This window comes from Melanerpes formicivorus, unplaced genomic scaffold, assembly GCF_026170545.1.
Source record: "Melanerpes formicivorus ecotype bairdi unplaced genomic scaffold, bMelFor1.0.p_v2 SCAF_90, whole genome shotgun sequence".
In the NCBI taxonomy this organism is placed as follows: Eukaryota; Metazoa; Chordata; class Aves; order Piciformes; family Picidae; genus Melanerpes; species Melanerpes formicivorus.
The window spans coordinates 1,905,062-1,925,770 of NW_027142442.1; the positions used below are offsets into that span (position 1 = coordinate 1,905,062).

The window sequence follows — 20,709 nt, forward strand, 5'->3', positions numbered from 1 at the left end:
GCGGAGTGGAGACCACAGGGAGCGCAAATAGCAGCACGGCGGGGGGCTGAGGGCGTACCCAGTCAGGAGGTGCGAGATGCCGAGGAGCGGTGGTGCGGAGGGGCCGGGGTGCCACAGGGATGCCAGGGCTGCCGGCTGCCAAGGAGCTGGGGTGCTAAGGGGAAGCGGGTGAGGAGTCCCGAGGTGCGGGGATGTCGGCTTGTGGGGGTGGGATGAAGGATGTCGGGGTGCCGGTGCTCCGGCTGATCCCACCCCTGCGCGGCGCTCCCCGCCCCGCGGCCCCGCTCCCCCGCCCTCCCTGACGTGTGGCGCTGGCAGCCCGGCCGGTTCCGCATTCCCGACCCCTCCCCGCAGCCCAGGGGCCGCTATATAACCGGGGCTGATGCAACCCACCCCGCTGCCCGCCACAGCCTGCGGGAGGCGCGCACCGGGGGGCAGCGGCGCGCACCGACATCGGGGCCCGGGGGTCGGGGCAGCAGCGGAGGAGGCGGCGGCGGTGGGACTGAGCCTGCAGCCCGCGCCCGGCCCCTGCGGCCGGGCACCCCGGCAGCCCGGTCCCCCTGCACGGTGGGTGCGGGTGAGGGGAGCGCGGGGCGGGCCGGGATTGCGGCAGGGGGCGGACGGCGGCGCGGGGCTCCGCGGGGGCGGCGGAGGGCGACGGGTGCGCGGAGGAGCATCCCGGTTCCCCGCGGCCGCGGGCAGGGTGCTGTCCTCCGGGCGGGGATGGGGTCTGGCGGCGAGCGACCAGGCGCACTGCGGAGGTATGGAGAGACACTCCTGGGGGAGGCGGCGGGGGAAATGGCTTGGCAGAACCGCGCAGGCGGCTCGGAGCAGGGCTGCTGCCCCCGCAGCCGGCTCGGCGCGGGGGGTAGGGCTGCCTCTCAGGGCTGCCTCTCGGGGCTGCGGGGCCGTCGGCTGCGGGCGGCTGCTCCGCACCGATCCCGCCGCGGGGGCGCGGGTAGCGGCGTCTCCGGGCGCTCCTCACGCCGCTTCACCTGTCGGCCGGTCGGCAGGTGAGGGCCCGGGCAGCCGTCGCTGCCGCCCCGGTGCCGCGGGGCGGGCAGGCGTTGCGGCGAGCCGTGCCTCCGGCCCGCGGGGCCCCGGGAAGGAAAGGGGCCCTGGAGGTGCCCCTACCGCTCAGTCCCAAGTCCGCCTTAGCAGTCAGGCATGGAGTTGAATGGAAGTTGCATTCTTTTGCACGGTCTGCTCCAGGAGGCACTTCTCTTTTTCCATAGGAGGGAAATAGGTTTGAGAGCAAACTGGGGGAAAGGGAGAAATACCAAGAGAGTAAGAGCCACGTTATGTTTCCATTTTCCTTTAATGAAGGCCCTGTGGAGGTGTACTTGAAAACACAAGGTCTCCTATGCCTTCAAGGAGGGTGAGAACACTGTGCTGGCTGGTTCCAGGGCCATATGCAGCGTATGGTGGCCAATGAAATGGGGCCTGGCTCGTTCTCTTGCTTGTCTTGGCAGCCTACTCCATGGCTTGTATTACCAGCCCTGGAACACAACCACTGCCAAACTGTGTGTGTGTGCGTGTGTTTGGACTCCGAGAGCTCAGCAGAAACAAATGTTTCTGCAGCTCAGACCAGGGGTTTGAGCTAGTTTTGAGAAAACTTCCATGAAAAAACATTATCTGGAGGCTGTTATCAGAGTTTGCACTGGAAATTTGCTGGTGAGTGCTTACAGGGGGGCATCTGGGAATGCCAGTTATTGGAGTTCAGATTCTTAGTGTGACTCCTAGTGATTTTAAAGAAGCAAAAACCTGTCTGTCTGGAGGATGAATGGATGGGTACAGGAGCTGCTGTCCAAACTGCCCCTGTGTCAAGTAGCAGTTGGTTGTCTGGGGTCGATCTAGCAAGATCTGTTGGGAGTTGGCATGCAGGTCACTGCTTCTCAGTAAGGCACCTGTGGATGCTTCTCCCTCCTCTTCACAGCTGAACACTGAGCTTTTTCCTTCTTGTGGTTTGCAAAGGTCTCTGTGCTGCAGTTCCTGCCAAGGCAGTGTAGGTACTCCCTCACACCTTTTGCCTCCTGCCCTCTTCATCTGAGCAGTGTGCCCATCTAGGCTGCTCAAGTGCAGGCAGCGCTTGAGCATCTGTCTGCTGTGTGATCTCCACTCCTGTCCTGGTGTTTGATACTTCAGTTGCATTGCCTGGGGCAGGTACTTCGCAGCATGCAGTGTCTTGAGTGTGAAGCTGTCGAGAGGCTCTTTTCACTGGAGGATGCTCTTCTCAGTGGACCTGGCCCCAAGAGCGAGGGGCCTGTAGTGCCAGTGCAGCAAGGTCGGGACACTGCAAATCTGATGCCATCTGTCTCTGGCTGCTTGCATGGATTTTTCAGTCACTTGGACTATTCAGAGTCTCAGTCCAAATATTTTAGGCTATTTTAATGTGCAGCCAGGCGGCTTAAGGTCCATATGAGCCTCTCAGCTGAGCAGGGCTGTTGCAAACTAGCCAGAGTTGGTCTTTATATGGATTAGAGGTCTTTGTGGATGATTCTGGCATTCAGGGCATCATTTTGAGGAGTTTGTAGGGGCGGCCTCTCATCTCTGAGGCCATTCTTGTCCCCTGAGGGCAGAGCTCAGTGCTGGAGTAGGGCTGTCCTCTTGAAGACGTTTCCAACTTGAAGAAGATTCCAGCCCTGACCACATGTGGTCGTGGAAAGTCCTGGGGGATTTCAAAAAGTCAGTTGTTAACCTCAGCCTAACTCAGATCAGGATATTCCTTTCTTCTTAAATCCTTCTGAGCTCCTTCAGGCAGAGAGAGAGTAGCTGTTACCTTCCTGCTCTGCACTGCCGTCCAGTGGGTGGTGTAGCATTATTAAATATCTGCCACAAATAATTGACTGCCTTCTCTAATAATAATGCTGTAATAATTAATTGCAATTCTTTTACAGTTCTTTCAATTAGTTATGGCAGTAGAGGAGCCTTGCTGTGCCAGGTGCTGTACAGAACATCACTGTCACAGGTTTCTTACAAGTCAGTCACTGCATTGCAGTGATGGGGGCAGTGTAGTGCTGAACTAGAGCTTTTCCTACCCTGTGAAGGTATGGAGTAAAATGCTCAGGAACACAAAGGTTGTGAGCTGACTGCTTTGCTAAAGGCAATGAGGAGGGTTATTTGTGAAGCTGAGGCCTAGAGGACCAGTATCTCCCCTCATAATGGGGATAAGGAGTAAAAGCATCAGACAGGCAGGTGTGTGGTCCTGATGGTGGTTGGCTGGGTGAGGAGGGCTGCAAAACTGCACTTCTGCTGAGGAGAGCTCTAGGCTGCCCCATGGGTACAGTGTAGGGAGCTGTGTGCCTCTCTGTGGAGAAGATGGCAGGAAGGATCTCTGCATTCCTGTTTTCAGGAAGTTTTCCATAGCCTTCTACCAGTGAATGACTTGGATGTTCCTCCTGCCACCTCTGTGAAACTAGATGTGCAGGACCATTCCTACTCACAAAATGGGTTTTGACTTGTGTCTCCTGAGGAACTGTCCTTCACAGCTCCCCTCTCTCTTTAGCATTGTGGGCCTGCAGTCCACTCACAGGAATCTGGGAGTTTAGGATGTGACATTACATGTGTGGCTGTTCACAAACCCTGCAGCTCTTCTCTGACAACATGGGTGTGCCATGGGGAGGAAGTGAACAGCAAGGGCAGCAGCTGGTGGTGTCTGTGGGAAGGGAAGAGATGCTTCTTTGGCCCTGCAAACCCAGGTCCTGGTTGAAGGAGCTCTCTTTCCATCATAGGATGAAAGTGGTATGGAGGTAGTGAGGTACTACAGTGTCTAGCATACTGAGGTGGTATGCAGCAGCTCAGTGCACTTGGTAAGCTGTGCTGTGATTGTGCCTTAAGCTGGCCTTTGAATAAAGGGGAATCTTCCCTGATGCCATAAAATACCAAGTAATGTTAGATCCTTGGTAAAGAGAGGGCATGCACAGTTTTATCCCAGTAAGTGTCACTTCAGCAATTCAGTACACTACAGGTGGTGGGTTCCTTGGCATCAAGAAGTTCCCCAGATGATGAATGAATGAATGAAAGCAGAGTGGCTGTTGTTCAAGTCCATGATTGCCAGCACTACTGCATGGGTATCTGAAAAGGTCTGCTTGTAACCAAAGGGCTTGGCTGCTGCTGTATTCTGATGGAGGCAAATACCTTTGCTACTGATCAGTACCTTGGTACTGGCATGGCAAATTGCTGCTTTTATTGATGCAGACCAGAAGACAGTAAATAGGAGATGGTGCTGATGGTACTACTCGAAACTAGATGCATCTGAGCAGCTGCATGCAAATGGGAGAGCGTTGCATCTTAGACAACAGAAGAACACTGTAACTGCATGGCTAGGTGCTTGTGGCCCTGGGAATGTGGGTAAGTGGCTTTCTGCCTTCAACTTCATTGTGCTTAGCTTGGGGCTGGGGGCTGAACCTTGAAGTGGAAGAAGATCTGTAGGTTCTAGCAACCCTCAGTATCCTGCACTCTCCCCAGCCAGAAGAGTCCAGATGGAAAAAAGCAAGTGGCTCTGTGCTTCAGAGAAGGAGTGATAGCCAACTGCCCTGTCTTTGTTTAGGAAGTTACATTCTTGGGGCATGAGAAGCTGGGCATGTCAGGAAAGGGCTTTTGTATAAATCATCCTTCTGCCAGCAGAAGGAACTAGAAAGGTACAATGTATGACACACAGGCTGAACCAACTTGATAGCTAAAAGCTAAAAGAGACAGAAGTAATGAATTTCTCATGGATAGTAGCACTAGTTCTGATCTCCACAGCAAAACGATTGTCTGTTGGCCAGAAGCAGATGAAAGGCCAGTTGCTATGACTTAGGTGCTCTACAACACTACATACAAATGGCAGTGATATGTTAAGTGCTAACACGCTGAAGAGATCAAAGATTGCTCGTATGGTGGCTTGCAGACTTTGGCAGTGCTTGGATGCACGGCAGCTGGCAAGTAATGGCAGGCGCCCAGGCTCAGCCCGGAGTGAGAGCAACAGGCAAGCACAGTTTTGGTTCTGTAGGCAGCATGGAGAAGGGCTGGTAGGACAGACTTTGTCTTAACACAGGGCTTAGCGTGGGCAAAAGAGAAGCATGTTGATATTTACAGAGTGTCAGAATCTGCTGGCTGGCAGTATTAGGTGCTAGACTGGCTCTCTGAGCTTGGAAGGATACTTGGATCAACTATTGCAGATGCCAGAGCGTCTAGAAGAGCTGGTGTCGGAAGAGAACATGATTTATAGACAGCAACACTAGAAGAAAGGTTGCAAACAGCCCTTGCTCTCACCAAGGAGACTGACAGCTGAGATAAGACAGTAATGGCAATTTAATTTGAAGTGTGACTGTTGGAGCCTGCTTTGAGGTTGTCGTGGTCCTCTCTGCATGATGATGCTGTTGACACAGACACAGTGACTTAAAGGAGCAAACAGTACCTCTGGCTACGCGAGGATGTGTCGGATGGTCACGGGGGAGCAGTGGATGCAAACTAAGGTATTGTCTGCATAGGGAAACTAAGAATGATTTCAACACAGGCAGGCATTCCTGTGCCAGTTTTGTCTGCGGGTAAGAATAGCACTGAAGAGGTGGCAGGAGTGGCGTAAATAGAGGCTGGCAACTGGAGTACAAGCCCCCAGGGACACTGGGTTACGTGGATTATGCCTACGCATGTTAGACTTGTGCTGCAACTGCTGTGCAAACATCTCCTTCCAAAAAAAAAGCCCCCAAACCAAACAAAAACCAACAACCAAAACAAAACCCCCCCAAGAACCCAACCAAAAAACTACCCCCAAACAAACCGCCAGACAACCAACTAAAGAATGCCTAGAAAAAGCAGCAGCAGCAAAATCAGTGTGGGAATAAAAATAAAGCCCCTCACCCTTAAAAAATGCTAAACCCAAGGGAATGAAGGTAAGAACTGCAGGAGGGTATGCAGGGACAGTGTCACCAGGAAAGCTGAGCAACGGTATAGGACAGTAACAACTTGGCAAAGCTTCTTCCTACTCGGTTGCAGACTCCAGAAGACAACAGACCCTGACAATAGGAGGGGGTCTTGCATCCAGAGAAGTGTGGCCAGCAGGTCGAGGGAGGTGATTCTCCCCCTCTACTCAGCTCTGGTGAGACCCCACCTGGAGTACTGCGTCCAGTTCTGGAGCCCCTATTACAAGAGAGATATGGAGGTGCTGGAAGGTGTCCAGAGAAGGGCCACGAGGATGATCAGAGGGCTGGAGCACCTCTCCTATGAGGACAGACTGAAGGAGTTGGGGCTGTTCAGTCTGGAGAAGAGAAGGCTCCCAGGTGACCTAATTGTGGCCTTCCAGTATCTGAAGGGGGCCTACAGGAAGGCTGGGGAAGGACTTCTCAGGATATCAGGTAGTGATAGGACTAGGGGGAATGGAATGAAGCTGGAGGTGAGGAAGAATTTCCTCACCATGAGAGTGGTGAAGCCCTGGAATGGGTTGTCCAGGGAGGTGGTTGAGGCCCCGTCCCTGGAGGTGTTTAAGCCCAGGCTGGATGAGGCTCTGGCCAGCCTGATCTAGTGTGGGGTGTCCCTGCCCGTGGCAGGGGGGTTGGAACTAGATGATCCTTGTGGTCCCTTCCAACCCTGACTGATACTATGATAAAAAAAACCAACTGTGTAGTGGGGTGTTGATTTTAAGAAATACTAAATCAACCAGTGTCACAGACTGGTAATCATAAGGACATCCCTGGGGGTGGAAGCACAGGAATGTCACTCCTGGGAAAGGTGCAGCAAGACCAAGGTGAGCAAAGGAAGCTGTGCTGTTCTTGGCTGCTTGGGCATGGAACTGCTGATAAAATAATTGAGTTTGACCTGAGCTTGACTGAGACCACAACAAGAACAGTGCCAAGGCAAGGCTGCAAAACTGACTGCAATAATTAGGAGGGTTTACAGACATTTCAGCAAGAGGTCAAGCCTTGTGTTACAGCAGTTTAATCAGAATAGTGTAGAGGCAATGCTAAGGGCATGCAAACTGACTTTGGAGCCATGAAATCACATGCTGACCAGATTTTTGCTGCAGGACTAGTCGCTGAAGGGAGCAGTGAATGACACAAGCTGTTGATTGCTGAACTGAAGTCTTAAGAAAGCCTTCTCTGTCTCCTAATTGACTCTGGAGCATCTTGATGTCGTGGCATGAAATGATGAATAGCATCAGTGCAGGAGGCACAGCTACAGTGAATGTAAACTGGAGCAGCTGGCGTCGTGCAGATCCCAGCGTCAGATGTATGACTGTACATTCTCTTTCCCTTTGCTGCTTTGCTGTTGGCTTCATTGAGTGGAAAAGCAAAACAGATACAATGCAGGGATTGTGTGGTTCAGCCATAGGACAGCAAAAAGCTAGGTTTTACTGAAGGCATGTTTCCTAGCTCATGTAAGGAGACACTGAAAGACTGCCTGACACTGAGGAAAAAAGGTAGTATTAATAACCAGTTCAGAAAAGAAAGGGGGGGGGGGGGGGGGGAATCTCCTAAGATTCCCAGCTAAAGCACTGTGTTAGAAGGTGAAGGGAGACAGGGATGAGTTGGTTCATGTGCCTTAGAAATAATAAACACTGGGAGGGAATATCCAGAAAGGAATTAGGAATTGGCAGGGCACCAGTCACATTCACCCCATCCAGCAAGAAATGGCTGTTGAAAAAGTGCAACTTAAAGGTCAAACTCAGATCTTGGACTTCAAAGTTATTTCTGCCCTACCATGCAAACTTGGTAGAAGTATGCTTGAGCTATATGCAGGCATGTCAGTGTCTTCCAGGGTAATGGCCTTGGGAAGAAGACCAAAATGTTGAATAGAATTACATGCCTTGGCTTTTTGACATGATTAAAGTACAACTTCTTACCTCTAGCCTTAACAAGAAAAATCAGTTTAAAGTATCTGGAACTTAGGGTGAAAGGAAAGTCTCTCCTACAGGAGCAAGAGGCAAAAGGAATTGAACAGGAGAATCCCTTCAGTCAGCAAAGAGTGACATGTCTGGGCCCGAGGGCCACTCTGGGCTAGGTGGGATGATCTGTCACTGCATCCCTGCTCTGCTGAGATGGATGGCATTGCTCCTCATTCCCTACTTATTTCTATTGCTATAGCCCTGCTGGAATTGGTTTTATATTCCTCTTCAGGGTCTAAACTCAGCTTGACAACTTGGCAATTCTCAATGTGCTCCTGAGCTTTCTGACCCCTGAGCAAGATCTTGCTTGTAGAAGTCGTTTTCTCCCTTCCCACCTAGTTTGCAGCTCATCTTAATGTGCAGGCTCATTTGCTTCCAGATACCTCCTGGTGCTTTGGTTTTAACACTTCAGCTTTAATTTACACTGATGCAAGTGTGATGTAGGCTTTAGCAGTGCAGTCCCTGGATCTGGGATAAGTTTCTAGAGCATGTTGGGTATTGGGCCAGCTCCTCCATTCTGTCCTGTGCCTGATGTCACACGGGTATGGAGGCTGCTTCAAGACACATTACTGCTTTGATCTGGTAGCTTAGAAGGAAAAGGTGGACCAGAGGAGACACAATGTTTGTTCAAATCCTTAGCCAGTTCTCCCCCAGGTTCAGGAGTTCAGGGTATGCTTGGTGGATGGGTAGTCCCACAGTCTGGGAAACAGGTTTCTCCTCTCTCCTTCTTTCATAACTTGCAGTGACCTTGAATATGATCTAGCTGAGGACCTGAACTGTCCATCCCAGTGCCTGGATGCTGTCAGCTGCATGTTATGATGGAAGGCAACAAATTAAAATGAAGTCCCCTGAATCTGAAATGGATTTAGGCATCTCCTGCTGGGCTCAAGTGTAGTTCCCAGCATGAAGCCCGTGAAAAGATGGGTCAAGACCTCAGGGCAACATGTGCCACAGCAGCTCACATGCAGTATTTGTAGGAGGGAGACTTCAAGAGAGTGTTCATGTACTTTAGCTACTGACTTTTAAATTGTTTTTACTTAAGCTCAAACTATTCAGGCTGGGGATGGGCATCCATGGGGTTGTTGGTGAGTGGATGTGCAGCAGCTGGCCCGAGGTGCACTGCTGACAGGCTTATTCCCCAGTGCCACAGCATGTCATCTTACTGGCACTGGCTGGGAACTCTACCCCAGTGTGGCAGGCTGAATTTAACTGCACATAGCTAAGTCCTGTGGCAGTATGTCCTGGGAAAGGGCTCTGCAGTCACCTTCCCTTCACCATGCCACCTCACTGACCCACTGCTTTCTTGCTGAAGGGGGACAGTCTCTGAGGGAGGTGGTAGGGATTTAGGCACTGAAGCTTAGGGTGGGATGTTGCCCAGTTCCTGGAGGAATCGTAGAATTGTTAGGCTTGGAAGGGACCTCAAAGATCATCCAATTCCAACCCCCTTGCCATGGGCAGGGACACCTCACACTGGATCAGGTTGCTCAGAGCCACTTCCAGCCTGGACTTAAAAACCTTCAGGGATGAGGCTTCCACCACCTCCCTGGGCAAACTGTTCCAGTGTCTCACCACCCTCACAGTGAAGAACTTCTTCCTAACATCCAATCTGAATCTACCCATTTCTATTTTTTTCCCATTCCCCTAGTCCTATCATTACCTGGCACCCTAAAGAGTCCCTCCCCAGCTTTCTTGTAGGCCCCCTTCAGATACTGGAAGGCCACAAAAAGGTCTCCGTAGAGCTTTCTCTTCTCTAGACTGAATAGCCCCAACTATCTCAGCCTGTCCTCATAGGAGAGGAGCTCCAACCCTCTGATCATCCTCGTGACCCTTCTCTGTATGCACTCCAACATGAAGCATCTTAGCCACATGTAGGCCTGAACAGAAGGGAAGGGAGGTAGCATGCAGCTTCAGAACTCTGCTGCAAGATGGCATATCCTGGCACTGTACAAGGCAGGCACTGCAGATGTGGAGTTACAGTCTGGTTTTGGTCCTTGCAATCTCAGCAAGTTGACATGTAGTTTTTTTCTGAGGTCAGAGGTCATTATTAAGTGTTAATCTTTCTCTTCTGTCACCAAATGGGCAGGAGTCCATTTCCTGAGGTAGTATCACCTGAGCACCAGCCTACACTCTCCCTTCTGGTCTCTCTTCCTGAAGGATGACTGGAGCAGAGGGTCTGATCCAAGTCACCACCTCTTTATGGTCACAGTCTTGCTGCATTTGCTTTCCACACTTTCTCAAGTCCCATTGGTCACTGCTGGGGTCTGGGCAAACTCTGCCAGGGGTGACCTTGTGTGGACACCTGGGCCTCTTCAGTGGCACATTGGAGTGTATGACAGCTCACAGCACATTGCAGCTTGTAGGCACTCTGATGTAAATCTTCTGGCACACTAAAGTGGTTTGAATGGCACCCGTGCTGGGGTCTGTGGAGCATGCATTAGCCTCACTATCCTTGACTAACCTGTGTGATTGGTTTTTCCTTCCCTTTCTGCTGACCATCTCCTGTTCCTTCACATTAACAAACACACCAAATAGTCTCCTGGGTAAAGAGATGTACCAGTACCAAGAAATCATTAACTTTTCTACTTGTCACGATTAACCCTGTTCATCCTGTTCCCACTGACCCTGTTTGAGGAGGAGGGTTGGACCAGGTGACCTCCAGAGGTCCCTCCCCACCTCAACTGTTCTGTGACTCTGTGATCCAACAGTCCTAGCTCGTGTGCAGCTTTACTCAAGTTTTCAGCCTGGTGCTGACATGGATTTACATCCCAGGATGGCACATGCTGAGCAACTGTGGAAGCTGACTTGACAGTGTGTGCCTCTGCTTAGCACAGCAGTGCTGCCTGGTCCAAAAGTCTGCATTGCCTGTTACCTGTTCCCTCAGCAGCTGAGTGGAGGATTTGGAAAGGGCAGGGCCAGTGCATGTTAACCCTTGCATAATGCACCTCCTCGCTCTGGCAGTCAGTGCTATCAGAGCTTCCAGGAGATTGTGATTGATGGGCTTTTGTGAAGCCATCTTCCATGAATGTACCCAACTGCTTGTTGAATCCTGACTTTTGCCTGGCTTTAGTTGGTGTGGGAAGCTGCTCAGTGAGATTTTGGGTCCACTGCATTAGTCCCTTCCCCCCACCTTCTTTTTTCCCCTCCTGACATTGCTTGTCCCTCACCCTGCTGCACAGGTGCCTCTGAGGGCAGGAGCAAGATGGGGAGGGTGGATTTCTGAAGGCTCCTGGCATGTGCTGAGACTGGTCTGGCTCAGCAGAGCAAGTAGAAGAGTGCATGAGCATTAGGACATGTGGTTGAGTTGAATGGGGGGAAAAAACCTGCTGCTGTGTGGACAGAAGTTAACTCTGCATGTTGTAACTGGGTCACTTGTGAGTGTCACAGGGCAGTTAGGGGTGTACATGCATTTAGCCAATGACCACCTCTGCTTTTTGGCTAATGTGACTGCTGGGGGCTTCCCATTTTGAGGGATAATTTTATTTCTTTATATCTTAGCTGCTTGTTCTTCACATGTCCTGCTAGGTCTTTCTTCTGCCTATAAGTGACTTGCCAAAGTTTGCCTCAATCCTATTCTCATTTGTACTGCTTCTTTTTCTTCTTCTTTCCTAATATAGGAAGCTTTTTGCACCTTGCTCCATTTCCCTTCCTCTCCAGCTATTGTTTCCTCATATCTCTGCTGGGAGATGTTTGTTCAGTGGCAGGTTTTTCTGTCATGGTTTTATAGAATCATAGAATCAGTCAGGGTTGGAAGGGACCACAAGGATCATCTAGTTCCAACCCCCTGCCATGGGCAGGGACACCCCACACTAGATCTGGCTGGCCACAGCCTCATCCAGTCTGGTCTTAAACAGGGATGGGGCTTCAACAACCTCCCTGGACAACCCATTCCAGGGCTTCACCACTCTCATGGTGAAGAACCTCCTCCTCACATCCAGCCTGAATCTCCCCACCTCCAGCTTCATTCCCCCTAGTCCTATCACTACCTGAGATCCTGAGAAGTCCCTCCCCAGCCTCCTTGTAGGCCCCCTTCAGATACTGGAAGGCCACAATTAGATCCCCTCGGAGCCTTCTCTTCTCTAGACTGAACAGCCCCAACTCTTTCAGTCTGTCCCCATAGGAGAGGTGCTCCAGCCCTCTGATCATCCTCGTGGCCCTTCTCTGGACATGTTCCAGCACCTTCATATCCCTCTTGTAATAGGGGCTCCAGAACTGGAAGCAGTACTCACATCCCTTGTCCCCTGTGCCATGTTCCAGCCTTGAGCCGCTAGTGGAGTCTGCCCAGAGGAAATCCAGCCTGAGGCATATTGTGGCCCTCTTTGTGCCATTTTCTTCTTGTCCTAATAACCTATACATTAATCAAAACTCAGTTAAGACCAAACCTTGGTCTTCTGCACTTGAAAGAAAGGTGTGCCACAACCGACAGTTCGCTGGGCCACATCACTTTTACGCAGCCAGCTCCTCTTCCTCTGGTGCTTTGCCTCTCAGATTTCTTCTCTTTCTCATATACACACCTAGCAGGATTCATGTGTTTTGGGTTCTGTCACCCAGGTTTTGCTTACTCCTCACCTTTTCCAATGTTTATAAGTACGTGAAGCCTGAGTCCTGAGAGGATGGAGCCAGGCTGCTCTTGGTGGTGCCCAGTGACAGGACAAGGGGCAGTGGGTGGAAATGGAGCCATAGGAAGTTTCACATAAATATGAGGAAAACATTTTTCACTGTGAGGGTGACAGAGCACTGGAACAGGCTGCCCAGGGAGGTTGTGGAGTCTCCCTCTCTGGAGATACTCAAAACTCCTCTGGATGCCTTCCTGTGTGATCTGGTGTAGGTGATTCTGCTCTGGCAGGGGGGTTGGATCTTGCAAGGTGCCTTCCAGCCCCTGATATTCTATGTTTCAGTGATCCCTGAGGAAGAGCAACTGCTTTCCCTGGGTTGTGCCCTGGTCGGCGATGGGACTGTGAAATACACTCAGCTTGTGCCATGCCATGACCCCCCGCAGCTGGGTTGTAATGGGCTGTCTCTCACTCTCCCTCCAGCCTTCGAAGCTGTTTCCCCTGCTATGATGCCAGGGCAGATCCCTGACCCGTCTCTGACGGCTGGTGCGCTGCCCGGGCTGGGCCCTCTGACGGGACTGCCTGGCACAGCCCTGACGGCTGAGGAGCTGAAGTACGCCGACATCCGCAACATCGGGGCCATGATCTCGCCGCTCCACTTCCTGGAGGTGAAGCTTGGGAAGAGACCTCAGCCCGTGAAAAGTGAGGTGAGTCTCAGAGGCTGCTGGTTGCAGATGGCCCTGCGGGGCCGTTGCTTGCACCTGCCGAGGTTTCTCCCCTGCCTGTCTTTGGGTTTCCTGCTGGAGTGGGCAGCAGCGTGTTTTACAGGCACCTCACGCTGCCTGTGTGTTGGCAGCTGCTCTACCAGCTGCCTCTTCCCTCTGCCTAAATATCTGTCCCTGTGGCGTGGCCTGCAAGTGATGGCCTCAGTGTCCCAGACCTGACCAGTCCTGTGCAGCTGTTGGCAGCCAGCTCAACTCAAACCCTGCCTGTGGAGTGGGGTCTGGCACAGCCAGTGTGTCCCTAGGTTGGGGCATGTGCCCAGAGGAGAAGCCTATCACAGGCTTTGTGCAATGCTTTCATCCTGTCTCGGCTGCAAGCGAGCCCTTGGTGCTGCTGCCACCGATGTCGCCAAGGTGTGTGGGTGAGTGGTGCTGAGTGGCAGCAGAGGCTTGGCTTGTTCCACAGGCACTGCCAGCTGGGTATGCCCCTGTCCCACTGCTTGGGGAGGGGCCCCTGGCTTCACCTCAAGGCTCCTGGGATGGGGGAAGGTGGGCAGCTTCTGCTCAGTACTGCACTCCAGCATGTCAAAACCAGGCTGCAGGGACTTGGGAGACACTCTCATGGCATTTTCCTTGTGTGGTTGTCACACATTGGTTGTCCAGCCTGACTCCTTGACCCTTGCTTATCCCATGATTAGCCAAGAAGCTGCCCATGCATAATGTTGCAATGCAGGTTGCAGCTGCTTTCCTCCTGCAGGGCTCTGGAGCCTGGGACCCCGATCTTCTTCTCACAGGGCTTCCCCTGGAGATTGGCTGCTGAAACATGCTATGGGGTGATAGACTATCACTCTCCCTTGTGCCTCCAAGTAGAGTCCTTACCCCCAGCACCAGGGCCATATCACCAAGACTGAGAGGGGATTTAATAAATGTTTATAAATATCTGAGGGCTGGGGGTCAAGAGGGAGGGGACAGGCTCTGCTCAGTTACACTCTGGGATAGGACAAGGGGTAATGGATATAACCCACAGCACAGGAGGTTCCACCTCAACATGAGGAGGAACTTCTTCACTGTGAGGCTCACAGAGCACTGGAACAGGCTGCCCAGAGAGGTTGTGGAGTCTCCTTCTGTGGAGACTTTCAAGACCCATCTGGATGTGTTCCTGTGCGACCTATGCTAGATTCTATGGCCTGCTCTGGCAGGGGGGTTGGATTCGATGATCTTTGGAGGTCCCTTCCAACCCCTAACATCCTGTGACCCTATGACCTTTTTGAACTGAAATCAAGCAGAATCAGAGAGAATGAAACCTGCTTTCTTGAAGTTACAGGGGCTGTGGTCAAGCAGCAGAGTTCAAGCTGCTGCTGTCTGTGCTGAGCCACCCTCCTTGAACATCTCATCTAAAGGACTTGGCCCTTTGCTAGGCCCTGTGTAGGGTGGAGGGGAAGATGAAGGGCACAGGGACAGGTCACTTATTCTTTTATTCTCAGTGAATGAAGTAACAGGGCGTGAAAATGTGTCAGGCAACTCCCAGGGGTATGTGGGGCTTGTGCAGTGGCTGTTTCCTCTTCCAGTTTGTGTTACAAACCAAGATGAACTTTGCAGGAAAGTTTGGGGTGTGTCTTGAACTTCAGACTTGTGACCATGTGTCCCCTCTCTGCACTCTCCTAATAATCCTTGAACTAAAAGGCCAAGGAGCTGTCTAAGGGGATGAATGGTTGGTAAATGTGTGGAGGGGAATGATGGTTATCCTGATCATAGAATCATGGAGTGCTTTGGGTTGAAATGGACCCCTCCCCAGTGAGCAAGGACATCTTTAACAAGGCGTTAAACTAGAAGCCTTAACGAGAACTGATACCTGTCTCCTTGTAAAGGAGCTGCCTGTGCCTTTGCTGTGAGGTATCCTGGTCCTGCCAGGAGGAAAAGACAGCACAGCATGGAGTAAGAGCCTTCTTGGTCATTTCTGCTGATGCCTGCCATGTCTGAGTTAGGTAGGTGTGGTGCCAGCTGGCCATTTCTAACTGCACTTGGGGCTGTCAGTGCTGTTCGCATCCTAGTTCTCACCAATGTGGTGCACGATGCCCCGTGGCACTGCCAGGACAAAGGAAGGGTGGCAGCCTGGCATTATGGAGGTTTCTGCATAGCTTGTGCTGAGTTTGCTTAATAGTTTATCCACAGCTGAAATGGCACCTTTAGTACAATGCTTTGGAAGTGAGGTAGAGAAGATGCAGAAGTTACTAGTGCTTTAAAGCTTGGCTGTGACCTCTAAAGCATGTGACATGCTGAATGCTGGGCAGGCAGCTCACTTAAGGTGCCCCTTTCACCTTAACCCTATGGAGTCAATGTTTCATCCTGCCCTTGTACAGCAAGATAAGATGTTTTAAGTAGTGAGCTTTGGACTTGGTAAATGTTAGCAGTGTGCACAGTTTGCCATGGATGATGGCACTTTCAGCTTTTGTTTCCTGTAGGTATCACCAGGGTAATCTGGGTGGCCCCTGCCCCTAACATGAGTTTGTGGCCTTGGCATTGGGAATCTCTGATTTATTTATTTTTCCTTTTAAGGTGACTTTGTTGCTACAGCAACAAAGCTGTTCAGATGATGTGTGCTGCAAGAGGCTCATTTCCCACAGTGTTCTCCTGGAGAAACTGGGTGCTCATGGCTTGGATGGGTGTACACTTGGCCGGATGAAAAATTGCCAGAATGGCTGGGCTCAGACAGTGTGGTGAATGGAGCTGCATCCAGTAGGCAGCTGATCACAAGTGTTCCTCAGGCCTATTCTCTTTAATATCTTTATCAATAGTTTGGACAAAGGGGTTGAGATGACACCAAGATGGGCATGCATGTTGATCTGCTTGAAGGTAGGAAGGCTTTACAGAGGGACCTGGACAGGCTGGATCAATGGACTGAGACCAATGGTATGAGGTTCAACAAGGGCAAGTGCCAGGTCCTGCACTTGGGTCACAACAACCCCATGCAACAATACAGACTTGGGGGAGAGTGGCTGGAAGAAAAGGACCTGGTGATGTTGGTTGGCAGCTGTCTGAACAAGAGCCAGCAGTGTTCCCAGGTGGCCAAGAAGGCCTACAACATCCTGGTTTGTATCAGAAATAGTGTGCCCAGAAGGACCAGGGAACTGATTGTACTTAGCACTGGTGAGGCCACACCTTGAGTACTGCATTCAGTTTGGGGCTTCTCACTGCAAGAAAGACACTGAGGTGCTGTAACATGTCCAAAGAAGGGCAGCAAGGATCAGAAGGGTCTAGAGCACAAATCTTCTGAGGAGTGGCTGAGGGAACCGGGGTTATTTATCCTGGAGAAAATGAAGCTCAGGAGAGATCTTATCCCCTCTACAACTACCTGAAAGGAGGTTGTAGTGAGGTGTTGGTCAGTCTGTTCTCCCAAGTAACAAATGATAGGACAAGAGCCTCAAGTTGTGCCAGAGGAGGTTGGGGATGCATATTAGGAAAAAATTCCTCATAGGAAGGGTTGTAAAGCACTGGACAGATTGCCTGGGGGAGTGGTGGAGCCATCATCCCTAGAGATGCTTAAAGATGTGTAGATGTGGTGCTTAGACACATGGTCTAGTGTTGGCCTAGCAGTGTTGGGTTAATGGTTAGGCTTGATGATCATAGTATCATAGTATCAGTCAGGGTTGGAAGGGACCACAAGGATCATCTAGTTCCAACCCCCCTGCCATGGACAGGGACACCCCACACTAGATCAGGCTGGCCAGAGCCTCATCCAGCCTGGGCTTAAACACCTCCAGTCTCTTCCAACCAAAACAATTCTATGATTCTCTGTGTCCTTCCAACCACACAGCCTTCAGGAGGTGAACAGGGAAGGATGTGGCTGACTTCTCAGACTGGAGCTACCCTTAGAATAGGTGCAGATAGGGTGTGGAAGTGCTATTAAAGCAAATAGTGCTGCCACTGCATTTGAAAATACTTGTGCTGTCAGGTATCAGCTGTAGGGATGAGGCAGTTCAGTCTGACATCTCAAGTTCTGGAGCCCCAGGCCAAATGTGGATGAAGGCACCAGCAACCTTCTCTGACTATGCTGCAAAGGGTAACCTGGATGCTGACTTTGCAGAGCTTTCAGCACTCTGATTTTCCTTGAAGGAGCTGATTTGGCTTCTCAGATGCAAGCATGACACGTGCCATGTACACAGCCTTTGTAGTAAATATCCCTAAATATTTTGATTATGGGTTTCCAGCCCTTAGGGCTTATTGGCCTGGCCAGTGTGGTTTGTGTCAGATAGCACAGAGTAACTGAGTCAGTGTGAACAGTGCAGGCACTGCTGTGTCCTGCTTCTTCACAGGGGATGCAAGAGCTGTCCTTGCCTTACCGTGGTGGCCCTGTGACTCAGCCAGCACTTGAAGCTGCAGCAGACAGTCCTATGTCTGCTATCCCCCCCTGGAAGGGGGAGAACAGCCAGGCTCAGTCTGGGGATCTTCTGGGTTTCTCTCTTTGGCTGTGTGTGATGCTTTGAATGACTGTGCTCACAGAGCTGTGACTGGAGGTGTCTGTGTGATAAACTGTGCCCATCTTTGCAGGATGGGTCTCTTATTCCCCTTGTCTCTGCCCTGAGGGAGGGACCAGCCCTACAAAGAGTTGTCTGTCCCCTGCCAAACAAGTCTCCAGCTATGGGTACTCCCTCCTCATGTCCCTACAGAGTGGAATTAGAAGCTGTGGCAGCAGTGCACCTGCTTTCTAGTGAGGATTAGACCTTGTTGCTGGTGGGCACAGGCATGGGTATCTGCCACCACTGGGTCTGCCAGGTGCTCACCCTTGCTTCCTGCTCTGCCCCACACCTGCTGGCTCTGACCTGGGGTTCTTCATCTTGTTGCAGCTGGATGAAGAAGAGGAGAGGAGGAAAAGGCGCCGTGAGAAGAACAAAGTAGCCGCAGCACGATGTCGTAACAAGAAAAAGGAGAGGACGGAGTTCCTGCAGCGGGTGAGTGCCTGACCCATCCCAGGGCACAGCAGAGACCTTGGCAGAGGCATCTCCCTAGGAAGGTGCCCCAGGCTACCAGGGATGGAGAGGGTTGGGGGTGAGTTCTAGGTTAAGGGTAGGGTAGTATCCCTGCCTCAGCACTGAAGCAGGAGTGCCCATGGGAGTGTGGGACAGGACAGCGGCCTACTGTGTGCTGGCCCCTTGCCCACATTCCTGAAGGTTTCCTCGTTCAGAGGCCAGATACCTTCCCACCCATCACCCCAAGGCAGAAAAACTCACACAGCACCTTGCTGCTCTTCTACAAGGGGCAGTGGGACGTGGACAAATAACACAGTATGGGACTGGGAGACATTTTACAAGGACAAACCCTACAGATGGGAGGTGAAAGCTGAAAACCGAACCATGGAAAGCAGCCAGGCAGGGGTTTTGCTGTGGGGCAGCAGAGACCTGTCCTAGGAGGTGTCTGTGTATTTTCTTGTGGTGGCACTAAGTAACTCAAGGCAGCAGGGCTGGGGATGAGCTGGTGCCTCTGCAGGTCTTCAGGCTGCTCCTGTGCTGCAGGGGCTGGGGGGCAGGCACTCAGCAAGGAGAGCTTCTTGGCAAGATGGCTTCTCTTCAAATGATGTCCCGTTGGAGTGAAGTCAGCTGTGGTTGTGTTTCTGTCCCGCTAGGAGTCCGAGCGCCTAGAGCTCATGAACGCCGAGCTGAAGGCCCAGATAGAAGAGCTGAAACAGGAGAGGCAGCAGCTGATCCTGATGCTGAACCGGCACCGTCCCACATGCATCGTGCGGACAGACAGCGTCAAGACGCCCGAGAGCGAAGCCAACCCGCTGCTGGAGCAGCTAGAGAAGAAGTGAAGGTGGCACAGGGCCAGGAGGAGGAGACAGTGGCGCAGGGTCTTCCAGGGTCTCTGATGTATGTACTGTATGAAGAACCGTGCAGCCAGGACCCAGTGGGCTTCCTTGGAAACTATGGACCAAACAACTCTTGGGACAGAGAAGATCAGGAACCTGTCCACCGTGTACTCTTGAGGCTGAACCCGGAGCAGAGCTAGAGGTGCCGGTGAGGGCAGCCTCCCTACGATACCTCATCGCGGCCCTTCAGCATGCTCGTGGCCCCGGGCACCCGCCGCGCCGCAGCGCGTCCCGCAAGGACCGCCTGCCCTGCGGAGAGCAGGGGCTGCGGGCGCCGCTCGGCGGCCCGCCCAGAGGCTGCCACCGCTCCTGGCCCACTCCCTGGAGGGAAACCCACACCCGAGAACCGCAGACACTTGACGCAGCCCCGTCCGGTGGGCAGGGCCTGTCGGGGCTTGGTGGCGCAGGCGCCCCCCACAAGCACACTCTCAGTACGATGTTTACAGCCCAGCTGTCCGTGTCGGCCGTGCTTCGGAATGCACAGTTTTACACTTTTGGTTTTTCCTTGATTTTTTTTTTGTTTTGTTTTTTTCCCTTTTATTTTTTTTTTTAAAAGAAGTATTTTTTACAAAGTTTTTATACAGCGATCTCTATAAGGATTTATATAATCACTAGATGTGATCTCATACCAGTGTATGCTATGATGGTCTTGTTTGTTACAGATGCATATGCCACAGTTATCTCCATTGCCTTACTCGTCCGGTAGCGGCCGGCTCCTTCCCTGGCGAGGCTGGGAAAAGGGGCTCCAAGCTGCCCTCCGCGGTGGTGTTGCTACCCTCTCCATCCATGTATGTCCTTCATAATACTCAGTTCTGTAGCTCTCAGTAAATGTTACCTTTACATATGCTCTCCTCCTGTGCTCTGTCTGGATCGGGCCACGGTGGGCACTGGCCAGACCGTGGCTCTGTGGCAGTCCGTGCCAAGTCTGATGGTGCTGGGCGCGCTCCTGGCCGGGCAGAATGGTGGAGCTGATCCCAGAGATGGTTTTGGTGGTTCTTCTGTGTTAGCAGCTGTGGAGCAGGAGAATTCACACTGGGGAAGTTGGGAACCTCAGAGTCAACTCTGACCATTGTGAAGCAAGAATTAGCTCAGTGCTGCACCAAAGAGGGCAGGCAGGGCATGGCTTGCCAGTTGGGAAGGCAGAGGTGTGAGGCAGGGAGAGTCTGTTTCATCCTTCTTGTTTCAGGCCTGAACACAGCAGCTTGAGCTCATTTCAGGGATGAGAAAGATGTGGGAGATGTCACAATGTCCTTGTGATGCTGATTCCATCATGGAAGGAGGAAAAGTTTGGGTCTATACCAAGTCCTAACTTGGCCCCTAACTAACACAATGGAGAAGCTCCAAAGGCTTGCCTTAGGTTTGGGCCAATGCTGAGCACAGAGGTGTGCAGCCAGGCATGCTTCAGATGCTAGGAGTGAAAGCATTAACATCCTCATGAAGAACATTATTGCTGTGTTCCTGACTCTTAGATATGGAACCAGTGGGAAAGATGTCTTGCTCTAGACTGGGACAGATGCTGTCTCACAGGTGAGCACCACTGAAGGTTGTCTTTTTCCAGTTGGTGTCCTACTCATTATCAGTGTGGATGAATGTGATACAAACTGCAAGAGAAAGAAGCTTTCAGCACCTGGTATAGATGCATATTCCAACCAGGAGCAATGAAGCAGTGTTGGGGAGAGGATGAGCTTGACCTAAACATGACAAGAGCAC

At 51.9% G+C, this 20,709-nt stretch overlaps 1 protein-coding gene across 1 annotated transcript; it reads left to right on the forward strand.

The window, feature by feature from the left end:
- Positions 1–396: 396 nt before the first annotated feature.
- On the forward strand, positions 397–19,843 carry JDP2 (Jun dimerization protein 2). Its single transcript, XM_068165555.1, has 4 exons — positions 397–567; positions 12,898–13,121; positions 17,981–18,085; positions 18,757–19,843. Exons 2-4 carry the CDS (start codon positions 12,921–12,923, stop codon positions 18,940–18,942), a joined length of 492 nt encoding a protein of 163 aa, XP_068021656.1. The 5' UTR covers positions 397–567; positions 12,898–12,920; the 3' UTR covers positions 18,943–19,843.
- The last annotated feature ends 866 nt before the right edge of the window (positions 19,844–20,709 follow it).